This window comes from Telmatherina bonti (assembly GCF_933228915.1).
Source record: "Telmatherina bonti genome assembly, chromosome: 12".
NCBI classification, from domain to species: Eukaryota; Metazoa; Chordata; class Actinopteri; order Atheriniformes; family Telmatherinidae; genus Telmatherina; species Telmatherina bonti.
The window spans coordinates 24,635,587-24,663,070 of record NC_136610.1 but is presented as its reverse complement, the minus strand read 5'-3'; the positions used below and the strand labels follow the sequence as shown (position 1 = coordinate 24,663,070).

Here is a 27,484-nt window from a genome sequence, read left to right as displayed (position 1 = left end):
AGAGAGAATGGTCAAGCAGATCGTCTCTGTTGGTCATTTATTTTAGTGTTGGTCATTTTTTATTTGAGAAATTTCTTTCACATTTGAATGCAAAGGGAAACAAATCATTAACTTTTCAGGTAAGAAAGAGATTATTAAATACAAGTTCTGTTTCCAAATATTTCAAGAGCATTGTTGTAAGTTTATATTTGATTTCCTTAAGACAGAGGAAGATGGTGCCAGAAAAACCCTGATTTTACAACATACGTATATATTTTTTAAAAACTGTTGACACTGTATGTATTATAGCTTATTCAATTGTGTCTACGCTATGGATTCAGAAGCTACCTTTATTTTTCTAGCTGGTTCAGGCATAACACATCTATCTTGTCATATTGCTGACATATAATTGAAAGGTTGCACCACATTCTTGGGATACATGTTCATAACAAGTAATTTTATATTTTTCATTGTTTAAAAAGTCCGTTTTTTTCTAGTGTGTTGAAATTTGAGCAGTTAGTGAATATGTGTTTTGTTATAGTGTAGCAATTCTTGAGAATTGCTACACTATATTGCTCAATTCTTGAGCAATTCCCTTTTACCAACCTGGATGCAGCCTATATTTTGTATCTGCCAAAGAAAGAAAAGTGTGCAGCATGCCTTTGACAGACCTTATTTCATCTTTTCAAGCAGTGCTTTGTCAGAAATTGATCATGCAGTCTTTCTGTAATATTACTACGTAGTTTGTAGGGCTACTATTGACATTTTAGGGTGAATGCTGTTACAGCTGGTTTGCAAGTCTGAGCTCATGTACTTTTGCACACTTAAAGAATATCTAGGAAGACATGAGGGCATGTTCACCAAGAAGGCAGATGTTGGATGATAATGTAGTTTGCCACAGGACTCTGACATCTGACATCACATGTGTCATGCGGAGAGCAGCCAGATGGTGTCCTTGACTCCTGTAAATATAAAACAGGTTACCTGATATTATGGCTTGTTACCGTACATTTGGTCATATCTCACTGCAATAGGATAAATTTACAGCTGCACTTGACATTTAGATGGTGTCCAATGAGAGTGCTTTCCTTACAAATCCATTCTTATGTGCTGGTATATGGTATATCAATGGTAATGGAGATTTTGAAAACCTGCTTCAGCGTTTTAAAAGCCTACTTTTACTCAGAGTGAGAGATTTAGGATGAACTCGTCTCAACTCTCCTTTTATTTTCAGATTAATCATTGCTTTGTTCTGAATACATTACATCATATAGGACTTATTTTAAAATATAATTTTAAACAGATGATTTTATATTAAGTTAAATACAAAAGGAGACAAAAGTACCTTTAATAAAAATAAATGCACAGTAGAAGGACCTATGTCCAACACCCAAAAACATAAAAATTGTAATCTTATTGTTTTCTAGGTTAATATATATGCAATTAAGTCAAGGAATGTAGCACCAGCAGAACTTTATGTAGAAAATTATGTTGGAACCAAAAAACTGGTGCTTTTTTTTTTTTTTTTTACAGCATTTTGTTTAACATTTTTCTGCAGTTAATTAAAATTGTTATTTGCATTTATATGCCTGAAGTCAAAAGTATCGAGAGGAAGAGTGGTCAATAAAATATGATCGAAACACAATACACTGTTTTTTTCAATGTAGCATACAATGAATAACAGTGCACTTACACAGAAAATTTGTATCTGATATTGAAGGTTATCTTCATCAAACAATGCAGATTTATGCATTGTTATGCTTTTAATATACAACAGTCATAAATGTTTCCGTAAAGACAATTGTTTCCTTTTTTCTCAAATCTTGATTATCATTATTTCTAATGTCTGTGTTGTAAAACAGTTTATCTTAAAGGGTAAGGATATAAGGAATGGCAAACATTAACATATGTTCAAGCAGAAAGGAAAGCCCCGAGAACTTAATTGGTGTCATCAAAGATGTGAATAAAATCTTTCACTGATTTAGATTCCTATTGAAGAGAAGTAGCTGTAAAACAGTCCAAATCGTATATGCAATTTTATTTAAAAAATATAAACTCATCTATATTTTATATGCAGAGATAGCACTTATCAATAATTCTGCGGTTTCGTCTCTTGGTAGTAAAAATAATGTTCTAAGCTCCTCCACAGCTGTTGCAATATTTGTACGTATACCTAAGTATAAGTATAAATGTATCCATGAGCTTTATGCAGTCTTTCAACCTCTCATCATTAATTAACCTGAATAACACACTGACCTGAGCATTTCTTTTGTTGAGATTTCATGATCTACACTAGTCCTGGGGAAAGTATGGTGTCTGTGAAAATCTAAACCTATATCCTCACTGTAACAGTGTTATGGCATGGAGAACATTGGGATGACTAAAACAGGTCAAGTTAGACTAATCGGGTTGGAAGGATTTAACTTGTCTATTGGTTACCCTTAAATAAGAAGCTAATTTCTAACTGGGCAATGGGGTCCAGTCTGTATAAGTTATGGATAAACATATCCAAATCAAATATATGCCTATCTAAAGCTGCAAATAATGTACGCAATTGTTATTTGACATGATAGTTGGTTGAATCCAAATGTGCCGTGGGAGGTGGTGTAGGTGGATGAGAGCAGTTAAAGTGGGAGGTTCTCCTCTTAGCTTTGTCATAGAAGTGGAAATTGGACAAGAGAAACAAGACTGCATTATCATTTCCATTTATGTTCACATGAATAAAAGTTAAGCTGGGTGCATTTTGGTAATAAAAGCCAAAATAAAACAGAGAGCTAAAGTGCAAAACATTAACTCTGATACAGCTCTTTGGAAAAATCCTTAAACAATGACCAGATGCTATGTCACGTCAAAAAGATAGAAGGATTCAGATTATTTCTGTTGTTCATAATTCATGGGAAAAAATGAGTCCAGTTGAGATATGTAGTTTCTTTTGACAACATGCGTTAGTACAACAGATGTGTTAAGGCATCAGGATACAGCTGACAGAACACCCTGCCACACCTCCACCCCAGTTCATACATTGCATGTGTTTGTCAGAACTGATGACATGTCACCAAATTACTGAACTGTGCACTTTTTCGCTGTGATTACTAGTTTAAAGTTGAGGTCAAGAAATAATGTTACAGTCATGTTCAGTGGTGCAGTGTGAGCGTAATGCAGGGGCAGGGTTCAGCTGTGAAATGTCAAAGCGGGAAGAAAAAATAAAAACAAAATCATTTTCCAGTGCTTCGTCTGTGTGGAACAGGCAGCTTGCTGACCTTGAAGGTTCATCAGTATGTAGTTTTTCACTTGTAATCGCAGGGGGGCTCTCAAGACAGTGACTGAAGGAGAATATTTTTTCTGCATGGCTACCTACTTTGAGACATTCCCCCACGGGATTCAGGTTGATGTGAGAATAGCAGACTGCACAGATGTGTGCTGGTGTGAAATTAATTTTTCCTGCCTTTGACGACTCGAGCTGATGTGTGTTTTGTATTTATGAGCCATATTTACGCACACCTTTTTTTTGTTTACTTGTGTTAATGGATGGCAAAATCTTGTAAATAGTGCAGCTTATTTGGTAGTCTCCCTCTATCCCTCAAGCAAGCAGCAATTTACTTTGTTAAGGCATGATCTCATCATCTTGGTTCCATGATATCCCACCTCCCCCTCATAGCAAGAGCAGGCAGCCACGTTATCAATGACACATACAGACACATAGACAGAGGAGCAGCAGAGGGCTATAGGAAGAGCTTGTGAGATTTTCTCATTTTGATTCCAGGATATATGTGTCTGCTTGTTGAAGAGTGTGTGGTGTGTGTGCAAGTGTGTTCACTAGAGACAAGCAGAGGGGGAGAGAGTAAGCGAAACAGAGAAGGCGAAGGGGAGGGAGCATGGATCATGCGTGTGCATTAACTCAGCTCCAGCGGCACAGCAGCAGCAGCAAACAGAAACAGCAGCAGCACAGGAGGGAAGGAGAGAAAGAAGAAGACAGAGAAAAGGAGAGTTGAAAGGAGAATAGCAGAATCAGGCACAGGAACAAAAAGCTGCAGAAAGCCGCTTTCCATCTCTCTCTACCAAAAAAGAACAACGGAGGAGTAATTCAAAAAAAGGAGGAGGAGGTGATGATAGTAGTGAGACAATAACGGAAGAGAAGAGGCACATTGTATTCAGTGAAGGCTGAAATCAAGGCTGTTCTTTTCTCTGCTCTCCATGTTTTTGGGGACTCAACGTACCATTGCCTTCGTCTCCAAACCCAGAGGAGGATGTCTGTGTCAGGAAAGAAGGAGTTTGATGTGAAACAGATCCTCAGGCTCCGCTGGCGTTGGTTCAGCCATTCATCCCAAGGTTCTGCTGGTGGTGGAGGGGGTGGTGGTGGTGGTGTGGGAGGCTACATCCAGCAGGATGGCCTGGACCACAGAGGAACGCCTGTCCAGGGACGCTTGAAGAGCCACTCACGGGAAAGAGGCATTGGAGGACTACGGAAGACTAACAGCCCAGTCCACAGCATCCTGGCGCCAACACCAGGGCCCACACCAGTCTATGTCAGGATGGGTCATCAATCGTGGCATCATCAGCCAAGCACCATACAGGGCCTCCAGGTCAACGAGGAGTCTTCAAAGAACAGCTCTTCTCCTAGTGCAACAAGAAAGGAGGACACAAACCCTGACCAGGAAGATGTGAAAAGCAGCACACAGGAGCCTGCAGAGGTGGAGGCCAGAGAAAGGTATGGCTGTTTAAAGGTGTTAGAACTCAGCAGGCATGGACTAAACGTGGCTGATTAACCCTTTTTATTAAACAGTCAATGAGCATGGAAGAGACTATGGAATGCTATTTTTGGGGATTTAGCTATGGAAGAAAGAAAATCCAAATTCCTTTAAAATCTATGAGATAATTGTGAACAATAACCATTAAAAGTCGGACTTAGACCTGACATAGCTGCGACGTGGTAAACTTTAACTGATAAAATAAGGTTAGGGTTACCCAAGGCAACTACTTATAACTAAAAAAGAAATTAATTTATTTTTTAAGCAGGTTTAAGTTTAATCCTTCATACTAAAAATTGTTAAGCATCAACAATTTAGCATTAAATTAGCATTAACATCCTGCATAAAGATCCTTTTATTAAGCTTACACCAAATTATCTGCAAAGCTATCTTCTTGTTTGCCACTATGGCTTACCAAGGGACAGCTCCATCTCCCTGTCCATAGCATGTTAGGCAGCATAAACCAGTAAAACATCCTTTTAATTATTTAGTAGACTGCAAGCTAGGATCTTTTCCACTTCTTCCTTGTCTGTGTTGTTGTCCTAATACCGCTCACAGTATGCCTTTTCTTGGTTCCTCTGGGTATTTAGTTTTTACATGGCAGACTAATGCATCTTTCCATTCAGTGGATAGTGGGAAAGAATCATGACATCATCTAACAGGTTCTGAACCTATAAAAAGAAGCAGACGTGCAATCACATGAATTATCTAGACAGCCACAGCTACATCCACTTTATGAGCTAAAAGCTATCATCGCTAGTGGTTGGCAAAATCTTTTTACAAATCCTTATCCTGAACTCTCTGAAACTAGTTTACCAGTGACATTTTCCATCCTCGGCTGCTTTATGTTGTGTTTCTTTATGTCTGACTTGGGATCCAACATGTTCTTCCATTAAGTGAACAAGGTGGAAGTGTATGTGCAAATGTTTTCTGTCTGCATGTGTCTGGCAAAAAAAAAACCCCCAAAAAACTAAAAGCACCTCGCATGATAGATGAAAAGACTAAGTCTCCTTTCATCTTGTCTGTGACATTCTAAGGTGATTGGTCCTTCAGCTCCACTGATTCGCCAGTGCTTTTGTTCCCTGCAACTGATGGTAAAATGAACAAGCAACATAAACCTATCCCTTTGTTTTTATATAGGCCTCACTTTGTTTAAATAGGCTATTCTAAATACTTATCCTCTACCTACAGCCAGAAATGTGTCAGTGTGGATTGAATGAATGCCACAGGCAGTGGTTGGGCTCCCTGAACTGAACATGAATTATTCTGAGTTAAGATGCGGCTTCAGAGTCAACTCCACATTCTGCTCTTCGTGTTGGCATAATTGGCAGATGTTCATGTTTTGGAGTCCCTATGTGTGAAAAGTGCATGCATAAAAGATGTGCCTCACAGTAGAAACGTGTAACTCTCAAGCTTTCAGGGACCTTGAGTCCATGTTGGCCATGTAAAATACAGCAAAGCCAGCATATTTTGACAATGATATTGAATTATTGAAAAGGTTCTGCTCTGTTGGATCATAAAATTAATCTTTGGCTCAGATATGCTCTATTATAGTGATATTATTTATGATTTGATCATATTAGATTATCAGAAGGACTTTTTCCTATCTAAACTGTTTACAATGAAAAAATGGTACAATGTTTTGAAGAAATTTTACTGGAACTTAATTTAATTCCTCCCTTTATATGACAGTTTGCCCTGTCAGCAACTTGGATATCTGTTTCCTGATCATTTAGCACAAAAAATAGCTGAAAGGGCAGCAAAAATCTGTTTTATTATGCATGCTTAGCAGGGAAATCCACAGCTGTGTGTAGCTTAGTGACCCCCCTTTTTTTTTTTTTTAAAATCAAAATCATGCTTTATGGAAATACATCCACTCACTAATTGTAACTTTGGGACAAATTGCGCATGTAGATGCACTACGTATCCTGAATTAGACCAGTGACTGTGTGACACATCGTGGCTCACATCTTCATCTGTAGCTAAGCAGATGTGTGGATGTCAATGAGATATGTACATTCATTTACTTCACCAGCTGGGTGGCCCTATTACGTCTCACATCATAAATCCTTGACATGTAATTTGTCACAACCCCTCAGGCAGAATCAAGAAATCAGCCCTGCTGGCTGTGAAAAATACAAAAGTTTTAGCTGCTTCTCTGTAGCTGAAAAACATGTGTCACTCATTTTTCTGGTGTATACCCTGCAGTGATTAAATTCTTTCATACAGATTCTATGAGCCAGCCGTCCCATCAATTAATTAAATTTTGTTCCTTGTGTTAATACTTATTTATTTATTTATTTATTTAAATTAGGACAATGCATATTCATCAACACATCGGCAAAAGCTTCAATGTAAATATGCCGGAGTTAGCACAAAGCTAATTTACATCCGTAGTCCTAAGGCAGGAAAGGACAGATAACACGTAGTCCCAACACAAGAAAACAAAAAAACAATACAGACATTACATCATAACAATAGACAACAATAGACAAATCTCACAGAGTTTAAGAGGCCCCAAGAAAAAAAAAAAAAACCTAGTGTGAGCATGCTTGGTTGGTTTTCAGCCAGTGTTTCAGAGCTGTTTTAAAGGCTGAATACGTGCCACAGTTCCTGACATGGGCTGGCAGTGTGTTCCAGGTTTGTGAGCCTCTGATTGACCCCACCATTTGACCAAATTTTGTCCTACGCCGCTGTACGTTACAGTCTCCTCTGGTCGATGCTCTGGTATTTGGCCGATCACTAGGTTTTTTACCTATAAAATCCATTAAGGGAGGAGGAGCAAGTCCATTTACAACTTTAAAAATAAGGCAAGCATCCATAAAAATTTGATAACTTTCGAAATCCAAAATATTATACTTACTTAGAATGTTACAATAATGGTAGTGTAATGGCTTTTTGTCCAGAGTTTTCAGTGTTCTCTTAAAGAGGGACTTTAGTGGCTTCAAAATGGCCTCTGAAGTGTGAGACCAAGTGGTATAACAGTAGGTGATATGACTAAATATCATGGCGTGCATATAAGCCTTAGCTGATTCTGTGGTCAGAAAGGGTCTTATATGCTTGAAGTTTGACAGATTAAATTTAATCACATGCAATACTTTTTTCACATGCTGCTTAAAATGTAGATTAGAATCAAAAACTACTCCAAGATATTTAAATTGTTCCACCACATCCAGTCTCTCTCCATTGACTAACACAAATGGTTGTTCGGCCTCTGCTGGCTGCCGGGAAAAAAACATACAAACTGTTTTTTTTTGTATTAAGATGTAGACAAGCGTCATGGAGCCAGTGAGATACTGGCACCATAGCACCAGAGAGTATTGCAGCGGCTTCACTTTTGGTTTTTGCATGAACATATAATACTGTGTCATCCGCATATAATTGGATTTTCACAGTTTTACATACATTGGGTAAGTTATTGACATATAAACTGAATAAGATTGGTCCTAGTATTGAGCCTTGTGGGACTCCAGCAGAACAAGGTAGAAAAGTAGATTGGAAATGTTCTATTTGTACAGCTTGTTGCCGGTCCGACAGATATGATTTAATCCAGCAGAGAGCACTGTTAGAAAAATTAAATTGTGTTAGTTTAGCAAGGAGCACATTGTGATTGATGGTGTCAAAAGCACGTTTCAAGTCAAGGAACACAGCGCCCACAAAGCCGCCCATGTCAAGTAGATGTTTTAAATTTTCTAGAAAATAAAAGGTGGCAGTCTCTGTGGAGTGATGTTTCCTAAAACCGAACTGCATTGGATGAAGAGATGTTTCACTATTGTTTAGATGTTGAGTTAGTTGTGCAGCAACCCATTTTTCTGCTATTTTTGAAATCACTGGTAATATACTTATTGGTCGATAGTTCTCAGATTTTGTTTTGTCTCCAGATTTAAAAACTGGGGTGACCCTTGCAATCTTCCATGATGATGGCACTATTCCTTGTTTAATAGATTGGTTTACTATATGTACAATTGGACTTGCAAGGGCTTCTTTATGAAGTTTTAAGAAATGTGTTGTCAGACCAAATGTATCTCTAGCTTTTGAACTTTTTAAAGACGCTATTGTTTTTATAACTCCAGGGAAAGAGATTTCTTGTATATTAAATACAGGTTTAGTGGGATCTAAAGAAGTATTAGCGATTACAGGGCATTTAAGATTCTTTGTTAATTCTTCAACTGAGCAAATGAAAAATGTATTAAACAAATTAACAATTTTGCCTAAATCATCTGTCAGTGTACCATTTACTTGAAGCTGCAGATCCCTAATAGGTCCATTTGTATTGCGTCTTAGGAGTTTATTCAGATTATCCCATATTATCTTCCCATTTCCATTAGCACCTTTTATAATGTCAATATAGAAATTAGCTTTAGCTTTACGTAAATGTTTTATCACTTTATTGCGGAGTGATGTAAAAATCTGCCGATCACATGTAAGCCCTGTTTTGAGACATTTTTTTAGTGCTCTGTCTCTTTCCTTCATCAATTTTTTACTATCACTGTTAAACCAAGGAAGATTATCCTTAGGTTTTTTAGTTTTGGCCTCTTTTGTAAACTGTGCGAGAATTTCATTGACACTTTTAATAAAGTTGTTAGAGCAAACCTCGGTGTCCAAATTTTCCAAGACATTGAACCAATTACATTTTTCTAGTTCACTTTTTAAATGCTGTTGCAAATGTTTAGGTGTAAAACGATTGGTTCGGCCTTTGTCAGTAGTCATTGGATGCTGCCTCTTAATTTTTCTTGAGCAGAAAATAAAATTGTGGTCAGAAAGACCCGATAGGAGATTATAAGTCTTCAAAATTCTTTCCGGTTTATTTGTAAAAATTAAATCGATTGTTGTTTTTGACATATTTGTTATTCTTGTTGGTCCATTTATAACTTGCATTAAATTGTACTTGTCACTAAGTTGTTTTAATTTTCTCCTATCACTTTACATGATCATTTTAAAATAAACTGGCAAAATCAATGATAAAAGCTCATTGCTTGTGGCTGAACCTTTCTTATAGTGCAAACAGCATATATCATTCTGCTTTAGTTGATAATTTTAGCCACTTTTGTGATGTAAAATCATACATGTTTATGTTCAAACTAGCTTTATGGACCAGTTTAACATGACAAAATGATGAACAATTATTTCTTGTTTTTTGTCCTCATGTGAAATGTGGCTGGTTGTGTTTTTTTATTCTGCACAGATTCATGAGTATTGAAGATAACCTCAAAACTAAGTGAAATCCTTATTTCCCACCTAAAATTTATTGCATCTTTACATAACTGCATACCTAGCTGTTGTGTCGTCATGATCTTAATCCAAATAAGCCCTCCGTGACATTTCAAAGACAATATATGATACAAGTTAGCCTGAATGGAATAGAAACCCTGACCTGTCTCTCTTATACACTAACAGAGGCTTGAGTCAGTGGGCTGTTAGTTTGAATGATATCTCAATTCCCTTGCCACTGACTTGGAAAAGAAATACCACCAGCTCTTCCCCTGTCAGCAGCAGTAATTCACATATTTGTTGAATGCCTCATAACGCCACAAGGCTCAAATGGTTGATGCATGACACATCCAGTGGACACCTTGTTAAGATGCCATAAATTGCAAAACTCCATATTCTTGCTGCCATTTCAAATTGTTCCCTTGAAGGATTTGTATACTTTATGAATTTTGTGCAAAAAATTTCAAATATTGTTCCAATCAAATGAGAAGTCTGTATGGCAAAAACCATCTTTTATGCTAAATTTAAAGCTAAAGCAGAAAATCTCTGCACACCTAAACAAAGCATTGCCAAAAAAATGCTGGACACATAATTTCTGCTTATATATGGATCAGTCTCCTTTTTCTTTCTCCCACATGGAGCTAATTCAAAGAAACAAATCCTTGATATGGTTTTCCATTATGGATTTATCACTAGTCAAACAGTGTCATCAAACAAATAGCTAAATGCACATGGCATTCCAATGAAGTCAAGAGGATGGACAAGTGACATCAAACACAATATATGTTGGTGTAGAACAAAGGAAAAAAATGTTCTCACCAGCTGTAGGGAGTCAGAAAAGGGTCTCCTGGTTTGTTGTAGTATGCATATTTAAAGATGTGAGGTTGGGGAAAATGCTAAATTGTCAAGAAATCCTTCATTTAGAAGAACAAAATGGATTGTTAGTTCATACCTCTAAATTCTATACTACACTATGCTAGTATCCCTATATGCAGCAAAATGGAACCAACCCTTGTGTAAGGACTTAGAAGCACAAGGCACAAGCAAGTAACACCCTCTAAAGGATGAAGGATGGGGTGAATCCCCAACTATGCATGGAACATTTAAAAACCGGTGGCTCTCAAAGGCAATTGGAGAATAGGCAAAAAGTCTAAAGGCTAAAACACTTTACAATGCTGCCATAACTTTAATTAAAACCACTTTGTTGGTTGCCTTAGCAAAGCATACATACAACAACACATGGCTGTTTATAATTTTCTGATCCAGTTTAGACAACAGAATCATTTGCTTATGTTTGATAATCAAACTTTAGCGTTAAAAACAACGTGCTAATGTACCATCAATGTTTTGGGGTCATGAATGCCACTTCTGGATATATGAAAACAATTTTTTTTTTTTTCAATAGAATTTATGAAGTGCTTGACAAACACCGTGTAGAGCAAAATGTTAGAGGGAAAAAGGATTTCATATAAAGTTATAATTCAGTTTTTATTAAATTATGTTTGTTTGCTGTACCTATATGTGTAACGGCCTCTGTACAGATAACAGAAAGCAGATTAAAAGGTGCAAAGTATCAATTTATGTGTTATTTTGAGCAGAACACTGGGAAGTCACCAGTCCCCGAGAAAAGATGTCATTTTATTGTTTGATCAGCATTATTCAGCCAGTAAGTCAGCTAATAGAGGAGTATATGAGCCATTATTCAAATAAAATCAAATGTGATTCATTAAAAAGATAAAGTGCAACTTTTGTCCACTAAGGGTGCTAAACCTGCAACTTCCCACAGGCCACAGGACACTGTCACAAAATTACAGTTTCAGTCCCCAGCTTATGAGACACTTACTGTCATTGTTTTGAATAAATGTTCACATTTTGATACATTTGCACAACAGACAAAGAGCGAACTTACCAGTCTAATAATACTGATGCAAACAGAATGGGTTTTGCATCCACACTACTCTTCAGTCATTTTTTGCCAAGGTTGACTCTATCTTTCCTCTGGAGAGATCACTTTCCCACTTTCTCTTTTTGGCCTACTCAGACATGTTTTCACACTCTTACTTCATTCAGCCATGACAAACTTTTGTTTCATAGGAGTTAAAGGTTGTACAAAACCCATTCTGCTGTGTTCAGAGGGGCAGCCATAAAGCAAAGCCCTCCAGGTGACATGATCCCAGGAGAGACGGATCCACTCCTGCAAAGTTACAATGTCTGGTTTCTAAAGAGGGCAGTCCCTTCAGAGCACCACCATATGTCAAACGCTGTATATTGACCTCAGAAATCATCCATTATTACTCACAATAGGCTAATTTTTGGGTCAGAAGTTAAATGATATCCCTTTAACAACATTGTATAACCATAACAATGAGACTGTGTTGTGTTGGAGAGAATTTTGAATGAATCCATGTGATGTAAATTAAATCCGAGGACTTCTCAAATCATGTATAGAAAGAATAATTTCAAGGAATCATTACAGAAGTTTAGACGAACAACATAAATGTTTAAAAAAAACACATCAAAACATGCATTACGGAAACATGATGCTTCACTTTTTAGAAAGGGTTCAGTGTTGACAGTGAGTCTTACTTACTTGTGATGTGATAGAACACCTAACTTCCTCCTCACAGTTGATGATGTTTTCTGTTTACTGTCATTAATGTACTCATGTTGATTTTAATTGATGTTAATTTCTTCCGTTGAACATTGATGGTTATTTAAATACTACCTGATCCGCTCAGTGCAAATTATGTGTGTTGGATGTGTAGTTGTAGTGCTCATGAGCAGTGTAGTATCATAAGTATATATACTCTACACTCTAGCAGTTGCTAGGATTTAAATTATTTATTTAACCAATGAAATAAAATGTGAATAAATTATGAGCAATCCATCATGGCATACACTAGGAATGTTAACCTGCCATCAGTAAAGTAGCTAGAAATTTTCCACTAAGATCTGCACATTTCTCAGTTACAGAACACCCCCAAGCCTCCAGCACAGCACAATGCATGACTGTTTCTCTCTAAAAATGCTCATGGACATAATGCATACCTTGGAACCTTATTCCATGCTTGCACCACTTTTTAGAACTTGCAGCAGCTGTCATGACCACTGTAGAAAATGTATGTTATTTTTAATTTACATGAAAGCCGTTGCAATTTTCCAGTGTACCAAATGACATAAAGGGCTTGCTGATAACACTTTGTGGAAGCCAAGCGAGCTTGGTTCCTGTATGCAGCCAGAAGCTCTAAGTAATTACCATTATTAAGCAGGTTAATGGTGCAACGATTACTTGAACGTAACATGTTGTGAAACAACAGAGAAAGAAAAAAATTCAGAAGGGAAAATACATTTTTGGACAGAATAATCATCTCATCATATGTCTTTCCACAACATAGAGCCCAATAGTAGAAAGTCAAAGAATGGACACATGAAGGTCTCATTGGAATACACAGACTTTGCAAATGCTGCATGGGGCTTTGTAGGAGTTGTTGGATTCTCAACCCAACCCAAGCTGCTCAGCAGCCTTTTGGGGAAAATGCCTCTCATAATCCATTTTGAAAGATACATTTCCTGTTTGGACCAGACAGGCACGACTTTTCTTCTTATTGAGGGACGGAATTGAAGCTGGATGGAATAAAACAGATTTCCCCCAACATGTCTGACACTTACAGCTGAGAACTAATCTGGGCTGAGGAAGGCACATCTACAGTCCTCGAACCATTGATCTATTTATCTTCAGTAACTGCTTTGTATTATTATTCATGGGTGCTGCACTTGTTTGTGTATTGTAGGAAAAATAGCTTACGGAGACTGAATAGAGCAATTGTTTTAAAGCAGATTTCTGGTCTTGAGAAAGTGTAGAATATTGCAAAGAATTTTCATTACCTGCACCACATTAAATATGCAGCGTTATTGCAGTGTCTTAAAGGCAATTAGTCACATTGTGGTAAGATGGCTCTTGGAAAGTGTAAAGAGCAAATGACAAGGCTTCAGGTGATCTTTGCTCACTGTAGGAAATCTGCTGTGAGATAAATAAAGCAAGAATGTAAATACAGCAGAGTCCTCTATTTGGGTTTATCTCATTCAGTTCTATAGGATGATTCATCTTGTCCTGTTGCAGTTTGTGCAAAGCAAATTAAATATGTTTGGCCCCTTCGTCTTGCTTAGTAATGTGGTGTAGCAGCATTGTCCCCACAGTAGTTTCTCTGTCTCAATGTGTTCTACAGTTTTAGTGCCTCAATAAAATTGGGCTATACCTCTGATGATCTAACTCTCTTCTAGGAGCAAAATATACTCCTCACAGCAAATTTACTGCTCCTGAGAATGTGATACCAAAGCAATTAGTGTCGAAGAGATTGGTAGGTATGAAAAATCCCTACAGCATGCCTTTGAGCCAGTACAAAAGCAATGGATCTCAGTTTTATGGGCCAATTGCTTATTCAGTCTTGTTTGGTGTTTCTTTGCAAGACTCTGGAGTCAGTGGGGAATATCAAGACAGGGCAATAAATTACTCCTGCGTTTAGCATAAAGTCTCCCAATAAAGATTAGTCTATAGGACACTGCTGCAGTGCAATATAAACAATTCCCTAGGGGGAAAGCGTTGTTGCTTTTGGTAAACAAAGAGGAAAAGGTTTCATGGTTGGCTCGAAAGTTTTTAATAGTTTGTGAAACAGGACATCAATAAAAGATACCGCCGTCTCCGTGTTTCCTGTTATATCAGTATTAGTGTGTGCCAATACACGGTGCTGCCAAGCAGTTCATTTGCATTGACAAATCTTTAACTTTACCAGTTAATGCAGCTTTCATAACATTGTATGAACAATAATATGTAGTGCTGCTTTAAATAGCAGCAGCGTTTTTCTTCCATGAGCTCTATCAGTCTTCACACAGCAGAAGGACCATGAGATGACGGTAAATTCCCTTGGAGAGACGGCTTGGGTGTTTATGTAATTCTACCAAACAACCCTAAATGTCAATGAACATACTTTCTCTGTGAAGGACACCAGAGTGACTGGGCTGCATCATTTGTCATGAGTGTGAGGGATTACCAGGATGCCTGTAAAGCAGCGTGTAATCTAGCAGTCTGTGGGGACAGGGACTCAGCCTTGCCACAATGCTGCAAGAAACAGGCTGGTGTGCCTGCTGAGTCCTTGTATTTTTTTTGTTTTGTTTTTGGTGGAAACACGAATGCATGTACAGATATGCAGAGGCACATGGGAATGGTTATAAACCATGCGCACATTCTTTCTGGAAAGCATTGGTGTAGATTGTGGGGCTTGTTTGTTCCCACCGGACGACAGTGCTTAGTGAGGTACTTATGTTCAGACTTTAGTCTGAACAGTTTTAATTTCAGCTTAGACTGGCAAGAAAGATGCAGATTCACCACAGGGACGAGAGGATTCAGGAATGCCCTGTGCCAAACTAAACTCTTTTGTGTCTTCAGTAATTTTCTGCTTATCTAAGTGTGTACAGCTTCAATTTGTTCTTGCTTTATGTTTGGACAGGAGGAGTGAACACAATGAATTTGCCTAATTAATTTGTCTGTATTAATAATCTCCTGATTTATTCCACCTCCTCAAGCAAAGGTTATTGCTAATAGTTTATTGTTTTATTTTATTATCTAAACAGGCAAGGGTTTTTTGAATGCACCGAACCTTATCTGGTCTTTTATACTTACAGTTGTAGAAGACACTGCTTGTAATGTTTTGTAAAGGGCAAAAGGAGACTGATGTAAGGCGTCTTCTCCTTCCTTGTTTCTTATCTTCCACAGGCTGCTTCTGAGCAATATCTCCAGAATGAACAACAACTCCTCCGATGAGTTTTTCCAGGCTGCAAATCATGCAGAGCAGACGTTTCGTAAAATGGAGAACTACCTCCAGCACAAGCAGCTGTGTGATGTGCTCTTGATAGCGGGAGATCACAAGATACCCGCTCATAGGTTGGTGTTTGCACTTCTATCTGCTTTGATTCCATTAATTACTCTGCATATGCCATGGATTAGAAGTAAAGCAGCTCATCTGGATGTGGTTCATTAATCTGGCAATGCAGACATGAAGGCTTTGGTCTTGATCAGAGTTTGCAACATATTTTATCAACTTGAACCTTCTGAGGAAAATATCAGTGATGTTTGAAATGCAAAGCAAAGTATCTTTGGATTATCAAATGACAGCTGACTTGCAAACTCCGTATTCAAAGATTAATTTGTAAATATCTGCACCTCTGTGATCTAATTATACATCTGTCATGTTAACTTCCAAAACATGAAAGAGCAGACTGATCTGCTGCCTTAATAAAAGGTGTTAGTGTTTGGGCATCATGTTCTAGACTGAACTGAACAGAACACAAAACATTGCTTCAATTTCTAGAACCACTTTGTTCAATCTGCATGAAATGCAGTATTCATGCAGATTGTATTCATAAATGAATTACAGTATATTTTCATAGTTTATATAACAAATGACTTCAGAAAAGGCAACTAGTAGTGCCACTTAGTAATGTAATCTTGCATTTTTTTTTTTACAGTGCATTTACAGAACATCTAAATCAGTAATAAATATTGATTAACATGAGAAACCCACAACACTGTTGAATAGTCTTGCGGTGTCATATTCCCTCTGCCCCCTTTTTAATCATGGATCTACCGTTTTGTTTTGCAAGTGAGACATGTGAGCTAGAATTCTGGCCATTACTGCTTTTAGTAAAAAAAAAAAATGTACCAGTGATAAAGTCATTTGTCATCTGTTGACAAAGTGGAGTCATACAGCAGAAAGGATTATATTTCTTACAGAAACCTCAAATGGCATAAAATCTCTCAAACTGCAATGCAGCATGAAACAGGAAACAGCAGTTACATGTAATAATCACTCTGGCAGCACAACCTGAATGAACTTTCAATAAAACATGAAGATATGCTTGTGATTGAAGTGCAAAACTATGTGAGGACATGAAGCGCAAGGCTGAAATAATTCCCCATATGAATTTTAATATGACCATGTAAAAGAAATATTTATCTAATATATTTTTTCCTTCATGGCAGACTGGTCCTAAGTGCTGTTTCAGATTACTTTGCCGCTATGTTCACCAGCGATGTTAGAGAGGCAAAGCAAGAGGAGATAAAGATGGAAGGAGTTGATCCTGAGGCCCTCAGATCCCTGGTTCATTTTGCCTACACTGGTGAGTGCTCATAAAGGCATTTATTAGCTTTTCTAAATCGTAATGAGACTTCTGAAATCCTGCATGATTAAAACAGATCAATAAGACAACTCATTATTGGGCTTACTGAGTGGGCAACGCTTCAAATTAAAAATTGTTTCATTTTACCAGGCAAATTGCCCTTTAGAAAATCCCCTAGCATGTGTTGGAATTAGATAGCCCAATTTCACTGTTTTAAATTCAGGGAAACCATTATTATGTGGAAAAATTACTTTGTTTTTCTGTCAAACATAACCAAGTATAGCTCATGGGGTCAATGCGATGGTATTGCTATGAATTCAAGAGGGATTATTCTTTATTTTCTGTTCTTTCACTGTTAATACTCAATGCTTTTTGCCATTTTCTTGCTTGTATTTTTTTATTCTCCACCAGTGTTTTAACTATTGTGGAATACTATTAATTATGACATAAAACAGGTATCTTCTTCGTCCTGACATTGCAGGTGTCCTTGAGCTGAAAGAGGAGACCATTGAGAGTTTATTGGCGGCAGCTTGCCTCCTCCAGCTTTCACAAGTCATCCAAGTCTGCTGTAGCTTTCTAATGAAACAGCTACATCCCTCCAATTGCCTTGGAATACGATCCTTTGCAGATGCCCAAGGCTGTGTGGACTTGCTGAATGTGGCTCATAACTACACCATGGTAAGCTGGTGAAAACAGCCAGACCACCTCTCTGTTGGGCTGAATTATTAATTTTTCAATAAAGGTCTTTGCTCTTCATTGCATCTTTACTGGCAACTACAACAACGAATGCAATGAATCTTTATGAAAGTCCTCTACATTAAAGTAGATTGAATTAACCATTTTTAACATAATGTAGTGCGCTCTAACTAGTTTTCAACAACTATTTTGAATCTTATTTTGCTTGCATCATCTCCTATAATAACCCATGTAAACCTCTTAAATGATTATATAAACAACCCTAAATTATTGAAGCTGTGCATTACACATTCAAATTTTTCCATCAGTTCTCTGTTTTTTTTAAACTAGTTCATTTAAATAACCTAAAATATGCTGTAAAGGAATAAAATATTGTGTCCTTGGCTATTTATAACTCCTAATTTCAGCAGAGGTGATGTGCACATTTGAATAGATATTGAAACATTTCATGCATTCACTTCATGTCATGATTGTGTGCTGCGAGTACAACGACACATTGCAGCACACTAGTTGGCGCACATGTATTTCCAATATATTTCTGTGATGGATATTTGCACCGGATTAAGATTCACCCACATATTTGTCAGATTATTTGTTTTGCCAGTCATGCAGAAGTGCCAAAGTACAGCCCGAAGCAGGCGTTATCTCCTAAAGGACATCTGCTCACCCAGTTTACATAGACCCCGTCCAAGAGCAGGAGGTTAATCTAATCATCAAACTGCACAAGAGGGCTAGTTTCCTGTTCAATCACTTCTGTAATGAACAGGGGGAGCTGTGGGCTTCCTGGTACACCATCCGCTGCGTCCTGAGTGGAGCGAGTTATGTTTTGATAAGCTTGGTTTTCCTTTTTTAGAGAGGCAGCCAAGATCTGCCTCTTGACATCCCTTTCCTCTATGAAGCAGTTGCCTCTTTTATGTTGCACCATATACAAAAGTAATGTGAGATTTTAGTAAACAAATGAGTATTTCAGAGCGTAACATTACCAGTCTGCCAGCTCTGCAGATTGTTATCTAAAAGGTTTTAGAAAATGATTGTCTCTGGCAGACACCGATCAAACAGAAGAATTGCCCTTTCCAGGAAAACAAAAAACAAACAAACAGAAAAAGGAACAAAACAATCAAACATGCAACACCCTCCACCCCCCACACACATATATTAAACTTTTATTGCATCATAGTTGTTAGAAACAAAATATTTCTTCTTGCTGATGTTTGTTTTCCAGGTTGTGAAATGATTATCTGAAGACGTGTCCCATGAAATGTTTATGAAAGAAAGTTGACTGGTTTTGTCAGCTCTTCAATTCAAGGTGATCAGAACAAAATGTTCCAATATAATGTCCAGGAGGTGGATGGGATTTCTGCCCTCAACTTCACCACCAGAGATCAATAGATGTCCCTCAATTTCATTAGAGCTCTCCACGTTAAGCTTCTAAAACCTGCCCTCATTAAGATCAGACCAAAGATCCTGTGATTTGCTCCAAGCTGACAATCAATATCTTTAGTTGTTTGCTGTAATTGTTGAGAATTCACTCTACTGAGCACAAAATTAGCATGGCAGCTTGTTAATTAATGTTCAGCTATGTTTTAAGCGTAAACAGGGGAAATTACAGCCAAATATTCCTCAGTATGTCTTTCTGGTGTTTTACTGCTGGACATACTATAGATGCATGGAGGCAGGACAGGGTTTTACACAGTATATCATCTCTAATGGGAGTGCCCAGAGACAAAGACCTTGAAGAGGTAGCCATGCAGTGCTGTCATATTGGCTTGGCTTCTGGCCAATAAATGGAAGATTAATCTTTAGAAAGGCAATAGAGAGTAGCTTCCCCAAAGCTTAGAGCTGGACACAACATTAGCTGGGGTGCTGTGGTGGTATGCATGGCCTTGCTTTTCCCATTAAATGGCTTATAAAGGCTTATTGGTATCATTTATGATTAGCAACAGAAGAGATATTAGCTTTTGTAAAGGCTTTCTTAAGGGATGTTTAATGCCAGACTTATTTCTGTTATTGGAGTTTCTTTATTTAATAAGTAAAATGAAACAGATGATGGTTTCATCTTTTTTTTTTTTTTTTTTATCTAAAAAGAACAGAAGATTATTTCACACTGGTTATAAGTTCTTGAAGATAGAGACTCCCAAAATGCCATTATTGAGCCTCCTGTAGTGATTTTTCTTCACCTCGCTGTTCTTGTGCCACTTGGTCCTCATAGGTATAGAGCCACGCTGACTCTCACACATACTGCTGCACATAGCGTACTCCTCGGCTAATAACTGATGATTATCTGTCCTCTCTGTGTCTCCTTTCTGTTCCAGGAACACTTCCTGGAGGTCATTCAGAACCAGGAGTTCCTGCTGCTCCCCACGGCGGAGATTGTTAAGCTGCTCTCTAGCGATGACATCAATGTTCCTGATGAAGAAACAATCTTTCAAGCTTTGATGATGTGGGTGAGATATGATGTCCAGCATCGACAACAGGACCTTGGGGTGTTACTGGCTTACATCCGCCTGCCTCTTCTCCCTCCACAGGTAGGACAAAAGAGGATGCACATTATAAGGATTGTAATGTATATAAGCGCTCATGTTTGACTGGACATTTTATTTCTAGTCTAACCTGCTTTATTTTTACAAAGTTTAACTTTTATTTACTACTGAGATTGAACCAGTTTCTATTTTTTACCATTTTCAACACCTTGAAGGCCCCCATTTTTTAAGCAATGCCTTTACTTAATTACCCAAAATGTCAAATATGTGACGGATATTTTTTGCCAGCTTATTTTAATGTCCTGAGAATATTTTTAATAGATCATTTTTATCAGTGCATCTTACATTTTTAGAGCACGATACCTCTCAAAATAAAAAGAAACTTTCAAAACTGTGCCAATTTAATTTACCTAATATCCAGTGACAAGCATTTTCTTACATATTTTTTCAAATCAATGCAGAATAAAACCCAAAGTAAAAAGATCCCATGCCCCCAAAAAAGAACGAAGCAGCTGCTCCTATAAATGAGAAAAAAAGTTATTGAAAATATGATCTCAGGCACAAGTTATTTTGTCCATTGGTTTGGGAGAGGCTTTTTTTCTGTGAGGCAAATAAACAGAAATGAATCATTGTTTTTGCAAAGCTGGAGCTGCTTTTTTTAATTCTTTGTTAGGCATAGCGGTGCCGCTGACATTACTTGAAGGCATGGCAGGATCAGGAAATATACAGATACAGAACTTTTATTCATGAATATTAAAAATTTGGAGAACAGTTCAGTAAAGGCATGTTTGAAAAAATTCTGTAGCTTCAGGGATCCATGGACATTTTGGACGGATTACAAGGTATTTTTATAAACAGTAGAAACACATAATAATATTATCCAGTTACCCAACAGGTGCAAAACATATAAACTAAAGCAGTTTGATCAACTTAAGTTTTAATGATACGCAGTAGTTCTGTACTTGATGGTGGTGATGCAAGAAATTCCTTATTTCCATTTCCACTCTTGGCAGAATTGGCATGTTGATGCGATGAAATTTTTTTAAGAGAAAAGAAAAAATTATGTCTACTTTTTTCTGCTCAGCATTGAGATCAAATAAACATTTCTACAAGACCAGTCTATTTAGTTTTCACATACTTTTTAAAAAGTATGTGACATATTTTTTGAGCATTTTCCCTTAACTTATGAAAGGAGATTTAAGTAACTTTTTAACATTTGGCACTTTCTTTGTTTTTCGAAGATATTCTCTCTGTTTGCTGCTAATATGATGCATTGTGATGCAGCTCCTTGCAGATCTAGAAAACAACAAGATGTTTTCTGATGATCTGGAGTGCCAAAAGCTTCTGATGGAGGCCATGAAGTATCATCTGCTGCCTGAACGGCGTCCCATGTTTCAGAGTCCAAGAACAAAACCCAGGAAGTCCACTGTGGGCGCACTTTACGCTGTGGGAGGGATGGATGCTACCAAAGGTATAACTCACGTAAACTGGCTGTCAAACCATCATCAGCAAGTGTTGCTTACTGTACATTAAAACACTTGCTGTGGTTTTTTTTATTTTTATTTCAGGTTCTACCACCATAGAGAAGTATGACTTGCGGACAAACACCTGGGTCCAGGTCGGAGTCATGAACGGACGACGGCTGCAGTTTGGTGTGGCAGTGATAGACAACAAGCTGTATGTAGTAGGCGGGAGAGATGGGCTTAAGACGTCTAACATGGTGGAATGCTACAATCCTGTCAACAAAGTGTGGTCCACCATGCCTCCAATGTCCACACACAGACATGGACTTGGTAGGTGTCTTTGGCAGAACGTTGTACATAATTCTTTGTTGCATGGCCATCTGTTTCATGGTCATTAAGATACCAGTAGTTCACAGTTTAAGGAAGTATTTTATTTTTGTAAAACTATGTTAGATTTTAGAAGTGGTTAGTTCACAGGTTCTTAACTATACTGATTAGTTAACATATGTAATTGTAGAAATTGGCATGAAATAGATATTTTTACATTTTTTAAATGTTTTGCTATTACGTGGTGTGTGTACAGGATACTTGCTCAGAAGGGTCATAAATGTTATTCTGGAAAAAAAATGTTTCCACATTTCTTTGATGCAGACCTTTTGATATTTTCCTATTCCCCTATCAAAGCCTGGCAAGCTGTGCTGGCCCTGCTCTCCTTCCCATTCCCTGCCCAACACGTCTCATATCCGAAGCGTTTTGATTCACAGTTGAAACAGGTCCTGCTAACAGAACAGGGAGATCTTGTTAAAACATTCATCTCACTCACCCAGTGTGGTCAGAGGTATCAGCGAGACCAGGAGATCACACTGTACAGATTACCTGGTCCGCCTTTGATCTTCCCTGCAGCAAACGTCTCTTGCTGCTTTGCTTATCATGTGCATATTTCTGCTTGGAATATATTTGAACTTTATGTCTAAAAGCGTCCCTGGGTAGCCATTTCCTGCAGTGTGCATTGTGAGAGAAAACAAGAAAGAGTTTGTGCTTTTCATTCCAAAACCGAGCATTAGTAATAAAAACGAGCTTCATAATAAGAAGACAGTGATACATCACTAAGCCTCTGGAATGCGGCCCTGCCCTCATATTCCCTAGAAATAACTGAACTCTCACCTCAGGAAATAAGGGCTGCAAAACAAAACAAAACAAAAAAAAATACCATTGTGTTAAAATATCCCCACATTGTTGCCAGTTAAGCTTTCCTCTGTGACTTGGGAGTGAGGAATAACAAAGCTGTTTTACAGCCTCTTGTTTTCTTCTGTATGACTCAGATTGCTATAAAATGAGACCTGTGCCTCTTGCCATCTTTCTCCAAGAACAGTTGGAAATTGTTATTGCTTGATGATTCATCAACATTTGCTTTAAATTACCCTGTGCTTAATGGTAAGTTGATGAAAAAAGGTCATTTTGTTTCATTAAGCCTGAACCAGGTGTAAAGTTATACTTGGATAAAAAATGGTTTGTGAGGTAGAATAACATCAACGACCATAAAACTGTTTCACATAATCTAAATGCAAAACTTCAAAACTTTCCAGTGACGAACATGATGAGCTCAGTTCTTTGGTTTTTTGCTTTTCCCCTAAAGAGCAAAGCTAGAAAACAACACACAAATAATCAAGCATGAATCACAAATTCTTGTAATTCCCTACTTCCATTTCTGTAGGTATTGCTGTGCTTGAGGGTCCCATGTATGCGGTTGGAGGCCATGATGGTTGGAGCTACCTAAACACAGTAGAACGCTGGGATCCACAGGCCCGACAGTGGAACTATGTGGCCAGCATGTCAACTCCGCGGAGCACCATGGGAGTCACAGCCCTCAATGGAAAGTGAGTTACTAAAAGAAAAAAAACAAAAGGATAGTGAGTGTTTTTTTTCCTACTAACCAATGTACCTTTTTTTCAAAGCAGAGATTACTTCTAATTTTTTCACCATAATATTTTAACCTTAACTGAAAGAAAAGCAGATAAGTAGAGATACTCTTCTCTTTCAAGGCATTAAATAGGCTTGGTGTTAAATACCTCCTTGGTTTATTGACTTGGTATGAGCCTTCCTGAATCCCCAGATCCTTTAGATTGAGCCCTACTGGTTACTCCCAGGATGACGGCGCATTTGCTGTTTGAACCTCACACGGTGGAGCTCTTTGCCTACTGAATCAGATGCACCCAAGGCAAATACAAGATTTATGGATTTGCAAACTCAATAAATTAGCATGAATGCCCTTTTTTAATGAAGAAAACAAGCATGCAGTAATATGATTACAGTTCTGTAACTCTTAGTGTACGAGTAAGTGCATTGTTATGGCACCATTAGTTTGATAATATTAAACCCTTTGAATTAGTTTGTGGTCTGTGGAAGATAAACTTTAACTCTGCTGTGAAAGAAGGCTGTTCTGATTAACAAGGTAATTCATATAGTGTAATCTCGACCCTCTAAAAGCAAAATACTTTATGTACTTGTATGCACTGCAACACAATCTAATTGTGAATTAAGGACAGAAGCAACCAGCGCCCAGCCTAATTCAAAAAAGCAGGCTGCTGCTCAGCTGCATGCAATATTCAGTGTAAAAGTTGGTGCTGAGTTATTTTTGCAGCTAGGTCAAAAATAGATAACAGGGAAACTGTTTCTCCAGCCTTTGCTCTCTTGATGTCGGCCCTGTGAGCCACAAGCTTTTAAAACACTGGTGTGATCTAAGTAGAAAAGAACACTCAAGAATGGGGTCTTTGAAAAACACTATCTGCTGCTCATTCCTGTATCTCTTCAAAATGTTTACGTTATCTCTGCATTGACACTGCTTTTATAAACAGTTGCCCATTGAATGTGAGATATTGAACCATTTTGTTTAATTTCTCAGATTGTTTGCGGTTGGAGGCCGTGATGGCAGCTCATGTTTGAGGTCGATGGAGTGTTTCGATCCACACACCAACAAGTGGAGCATGTGTGCACCTATGGCCAAGAGAAGAGGAGGCGTGGGTGTAACGACATACAATAACTTCCTGTATGCTGTGGGTGGACACGATGCCCCCGCTTCCAACCACTGTTCTAGACTCTCTGACTGCGTTGAGAGGTCAGTACATGCTTCTGTTTGGATTTTCTGTTCATGGAACTATGCTCTGGGTTAAGTTTCTCATCACAACAAAAGGAAGGGAAACGGGATCCCCACCCTTTTCCTGCTTTTTGAGACATGCTGGTATAACACGTTCTTCAACAGATCTGATCAGGACTACGCCATTTCATTTTCTGGTGTTTGGCACCATCTGGTGGCCAAACAAATCTACCCAAAATGAAACAAATACGACTGACATGTTTTCCCATCATGTTTTCCCATCATCTGTATATTTATTCAGCAAATGAGGAATAAAACAAATGGGAACTTTATTATTTAAGTTAAATTAGATGTATTTAGTGGTTGAATTGTAGATTTAATTTTCTAAATCCACACAATTTCAACATTTTAATTCATATGGAAAATAGTGTTTACATGGAGTATTTTACTCACTTTTACTCATTTATGAGACCGAAATTCCAACAAAACTGTATGGTACCCCCTTTTAGTTACTATAGGCCTATTTATTCGTGGCCATTTCAGTCACTGTTATCCATCAAATCTTTAACCAAAGCTACAAAAAATGAAGATTCAATATTTAAATAACACAATCAGTCGCAAATGATAAAAATGAATAACATCATGTATGTGTGGTTAAAAGAGTTGAGTAGAGGACCTGCAGGCACCTATTTGATGTAATTATCCTATGAAGCTTTGGGCTGATAGGTGAGATAAATCAGTTCATCTGTTTGATGATGTACTGCATTTGCAGGTATGACCCAAAGACGGACACGTGGACCACTGTGTCCTCCCTCAGCGTTCCTCGGGATGCAGTGGGAGTGTGTTTACTGGGGGACAAGCTTTATGCGGTGGGTGGTTATGATGGCCAGTCCTACCTGAACACTGTTGAGTCCTACGATGCACAGAACAATGAATGGACTGAGGTAATTACTGCGACTTTTACGGATTAATCACGGTGATTTCAGCATAGTTACATATTCATCTGACTATAGTTATTTTTTATGAAAATAAAAATAGTACAAATTATGTTGTAAATACAGTCAATTTGGACTTTTTTTTGGACTAGCTGCTCTGCAAGAACTAGCTCATTGAAAGGCTCCAGTTAACATCCCTCTGGAGTGTAAATCTGATGAATTCATTGAAGATTATCAATATTTTATCATGGCTTTTCTTTTTTGCATTAGGTCTTTTCTCCAGTCTTGGCAGTGTAACCTTATTATCTGCATCAGGGGAAATGGGAGGTTTTGGAGACAGCCTCTGATGAAAAGCTACACGTTAACCTCTCTGTCTTTCTGTAGGAGGTCCCGCTCAACATCGGAAGGGCAGGCGCCTGCGTGGTGGTGGTGAAATTGCCTTGAGGGTTCTGTCTCATGACAGCATGAGAAACAAATGAGCGTGCGGCAGCGAGGAGTGGACAAACACAACAACAGATCGAGGACACATCCTTTGAGAGTCACGCTTTCATTCTTGTTTTCTTTAACTCTGCTCTCCAGATTTTTTCAGAGGGCAACACAGACTGAGTCTTGCCCATAAACCATTGTTTCTGTCAGTAGTGGACATATCTACCCACCGGGGAGGACTTGTACTGAAACTGGAATGCGCTGCACATTCTTCACATTCTCAACCAAACATGACTTTTCATTAACTTGGCAAAGCCGGAGATTTCTCTAGTTTAAAAAAACAAACTTATTTGAATGTCCTCAAAACAAATGATATACTTACATTTTGACAAAAGAAGCCTAACTGCAGTTTAGTTTACAATTTTACACAAACATTTCTTACCAGTGCCATCTTATACAGTATATTTTTGTCTTTAGATGTTCCTGTATAACCATCACAATGAGAGTTGTTGGAATAAACAGATCTAACTATATAGCAGTGTCTTATTTATCAAAGGCAGGGCTAAACAGATAGCTACTCTTTAGCAATGATGAGCAGTATGATAAACTATGAGGGTTGATGAGTTTGCCAAGGCTGCTCTGAAGTACAGGAATGAAATCAAACATTTTTAGAGCCTGTAGCTACAGAACACCAAAGTCATTTGCTTGTCTTAGATGTCTAGGAACACATTAAGTGAAGGTTTACAAATTTGTGAATCACAGAAAATATATCATATTGATATTTCATATTGCTGTACAGACTTTTGTTAACTTTCTGAAGCTACATTTGTGTGAAAAGATTCATGTTTTAACAGGTGCAGTCTGATGGCTACAGTCTGTGTTATTCATTAGGCTTTACTCTTGGCGATGGTAGCTGAGCTGATGTTTTATTTGGTTTTTACAATATATATATATATATATATATATATATATATATATATATATATATATATATATATATATATATATATATATATATATATGTGTGTGTGTGTGTGTGTGTGTGTGTGTGTGTGTGTGTGTGTGTGTGTGTGTATAAAAAACAATTATCTGTTTGTTTTTTTCAAGGACATAATACTTTCTTGTTTATAACATTTTCAGTTACACAACTCGGATTTTGGATTATTCTTGTAGAAACAACAAAGTGAGTGGAACCAGATGCATCGATCTGAGACTGACAGCTATTATTATATGTTTTTACATGCAGCATTAAGACATCTGATTACTTCAGCAGTTTCTA

At 37.8% G+C, this 27,484-nt stretch overlaps 1 protein-coding gene across 2 annotated transcripts; it reads left to right on the top strand.

The window, feature by feature from the left end:
• klhl4 (kelch-like family member 4) lies at positions 1-27,113 on the top strand (the record flags this gene model as incomplete). 2 transcript variants are annotated; one of them, XM_079250468.1, is made up of 11 exons in its annotated part: positions 1-119; positions 15,709-15,876; positions 16,975-17,111; positions 17,593-17,789; positions 20,120-20,332; positions 21,572-21,758; positions 21,856-22,080; positions 23,465-23,627; positions 24,653-24,865; positions 25,617-25,788; positions 26,164-27,113. In XM_079250468.1, the coding sequence occupies 10 exons, from the start codon at positions 15,734-15,736 to the stop codon at positions 26,221-26,223; spliced, it is 1,710 nt and encodes a 569-aa protein (XP_079106594.1). In that variant the 3' UTR covers positions 26,224-27,113. The 2 variants fall into 2 exon arrangements, with proteins under 2 accessions (XP_079106594.1, XP_079106593.1); XM_079250467.1 differs by lacking the exon at positions 1-119 and adding an exon at positions 4,227-4,687.
• Between the last annotated feature and the right edge of the window lie 371 nt (positions 27,114-27,484).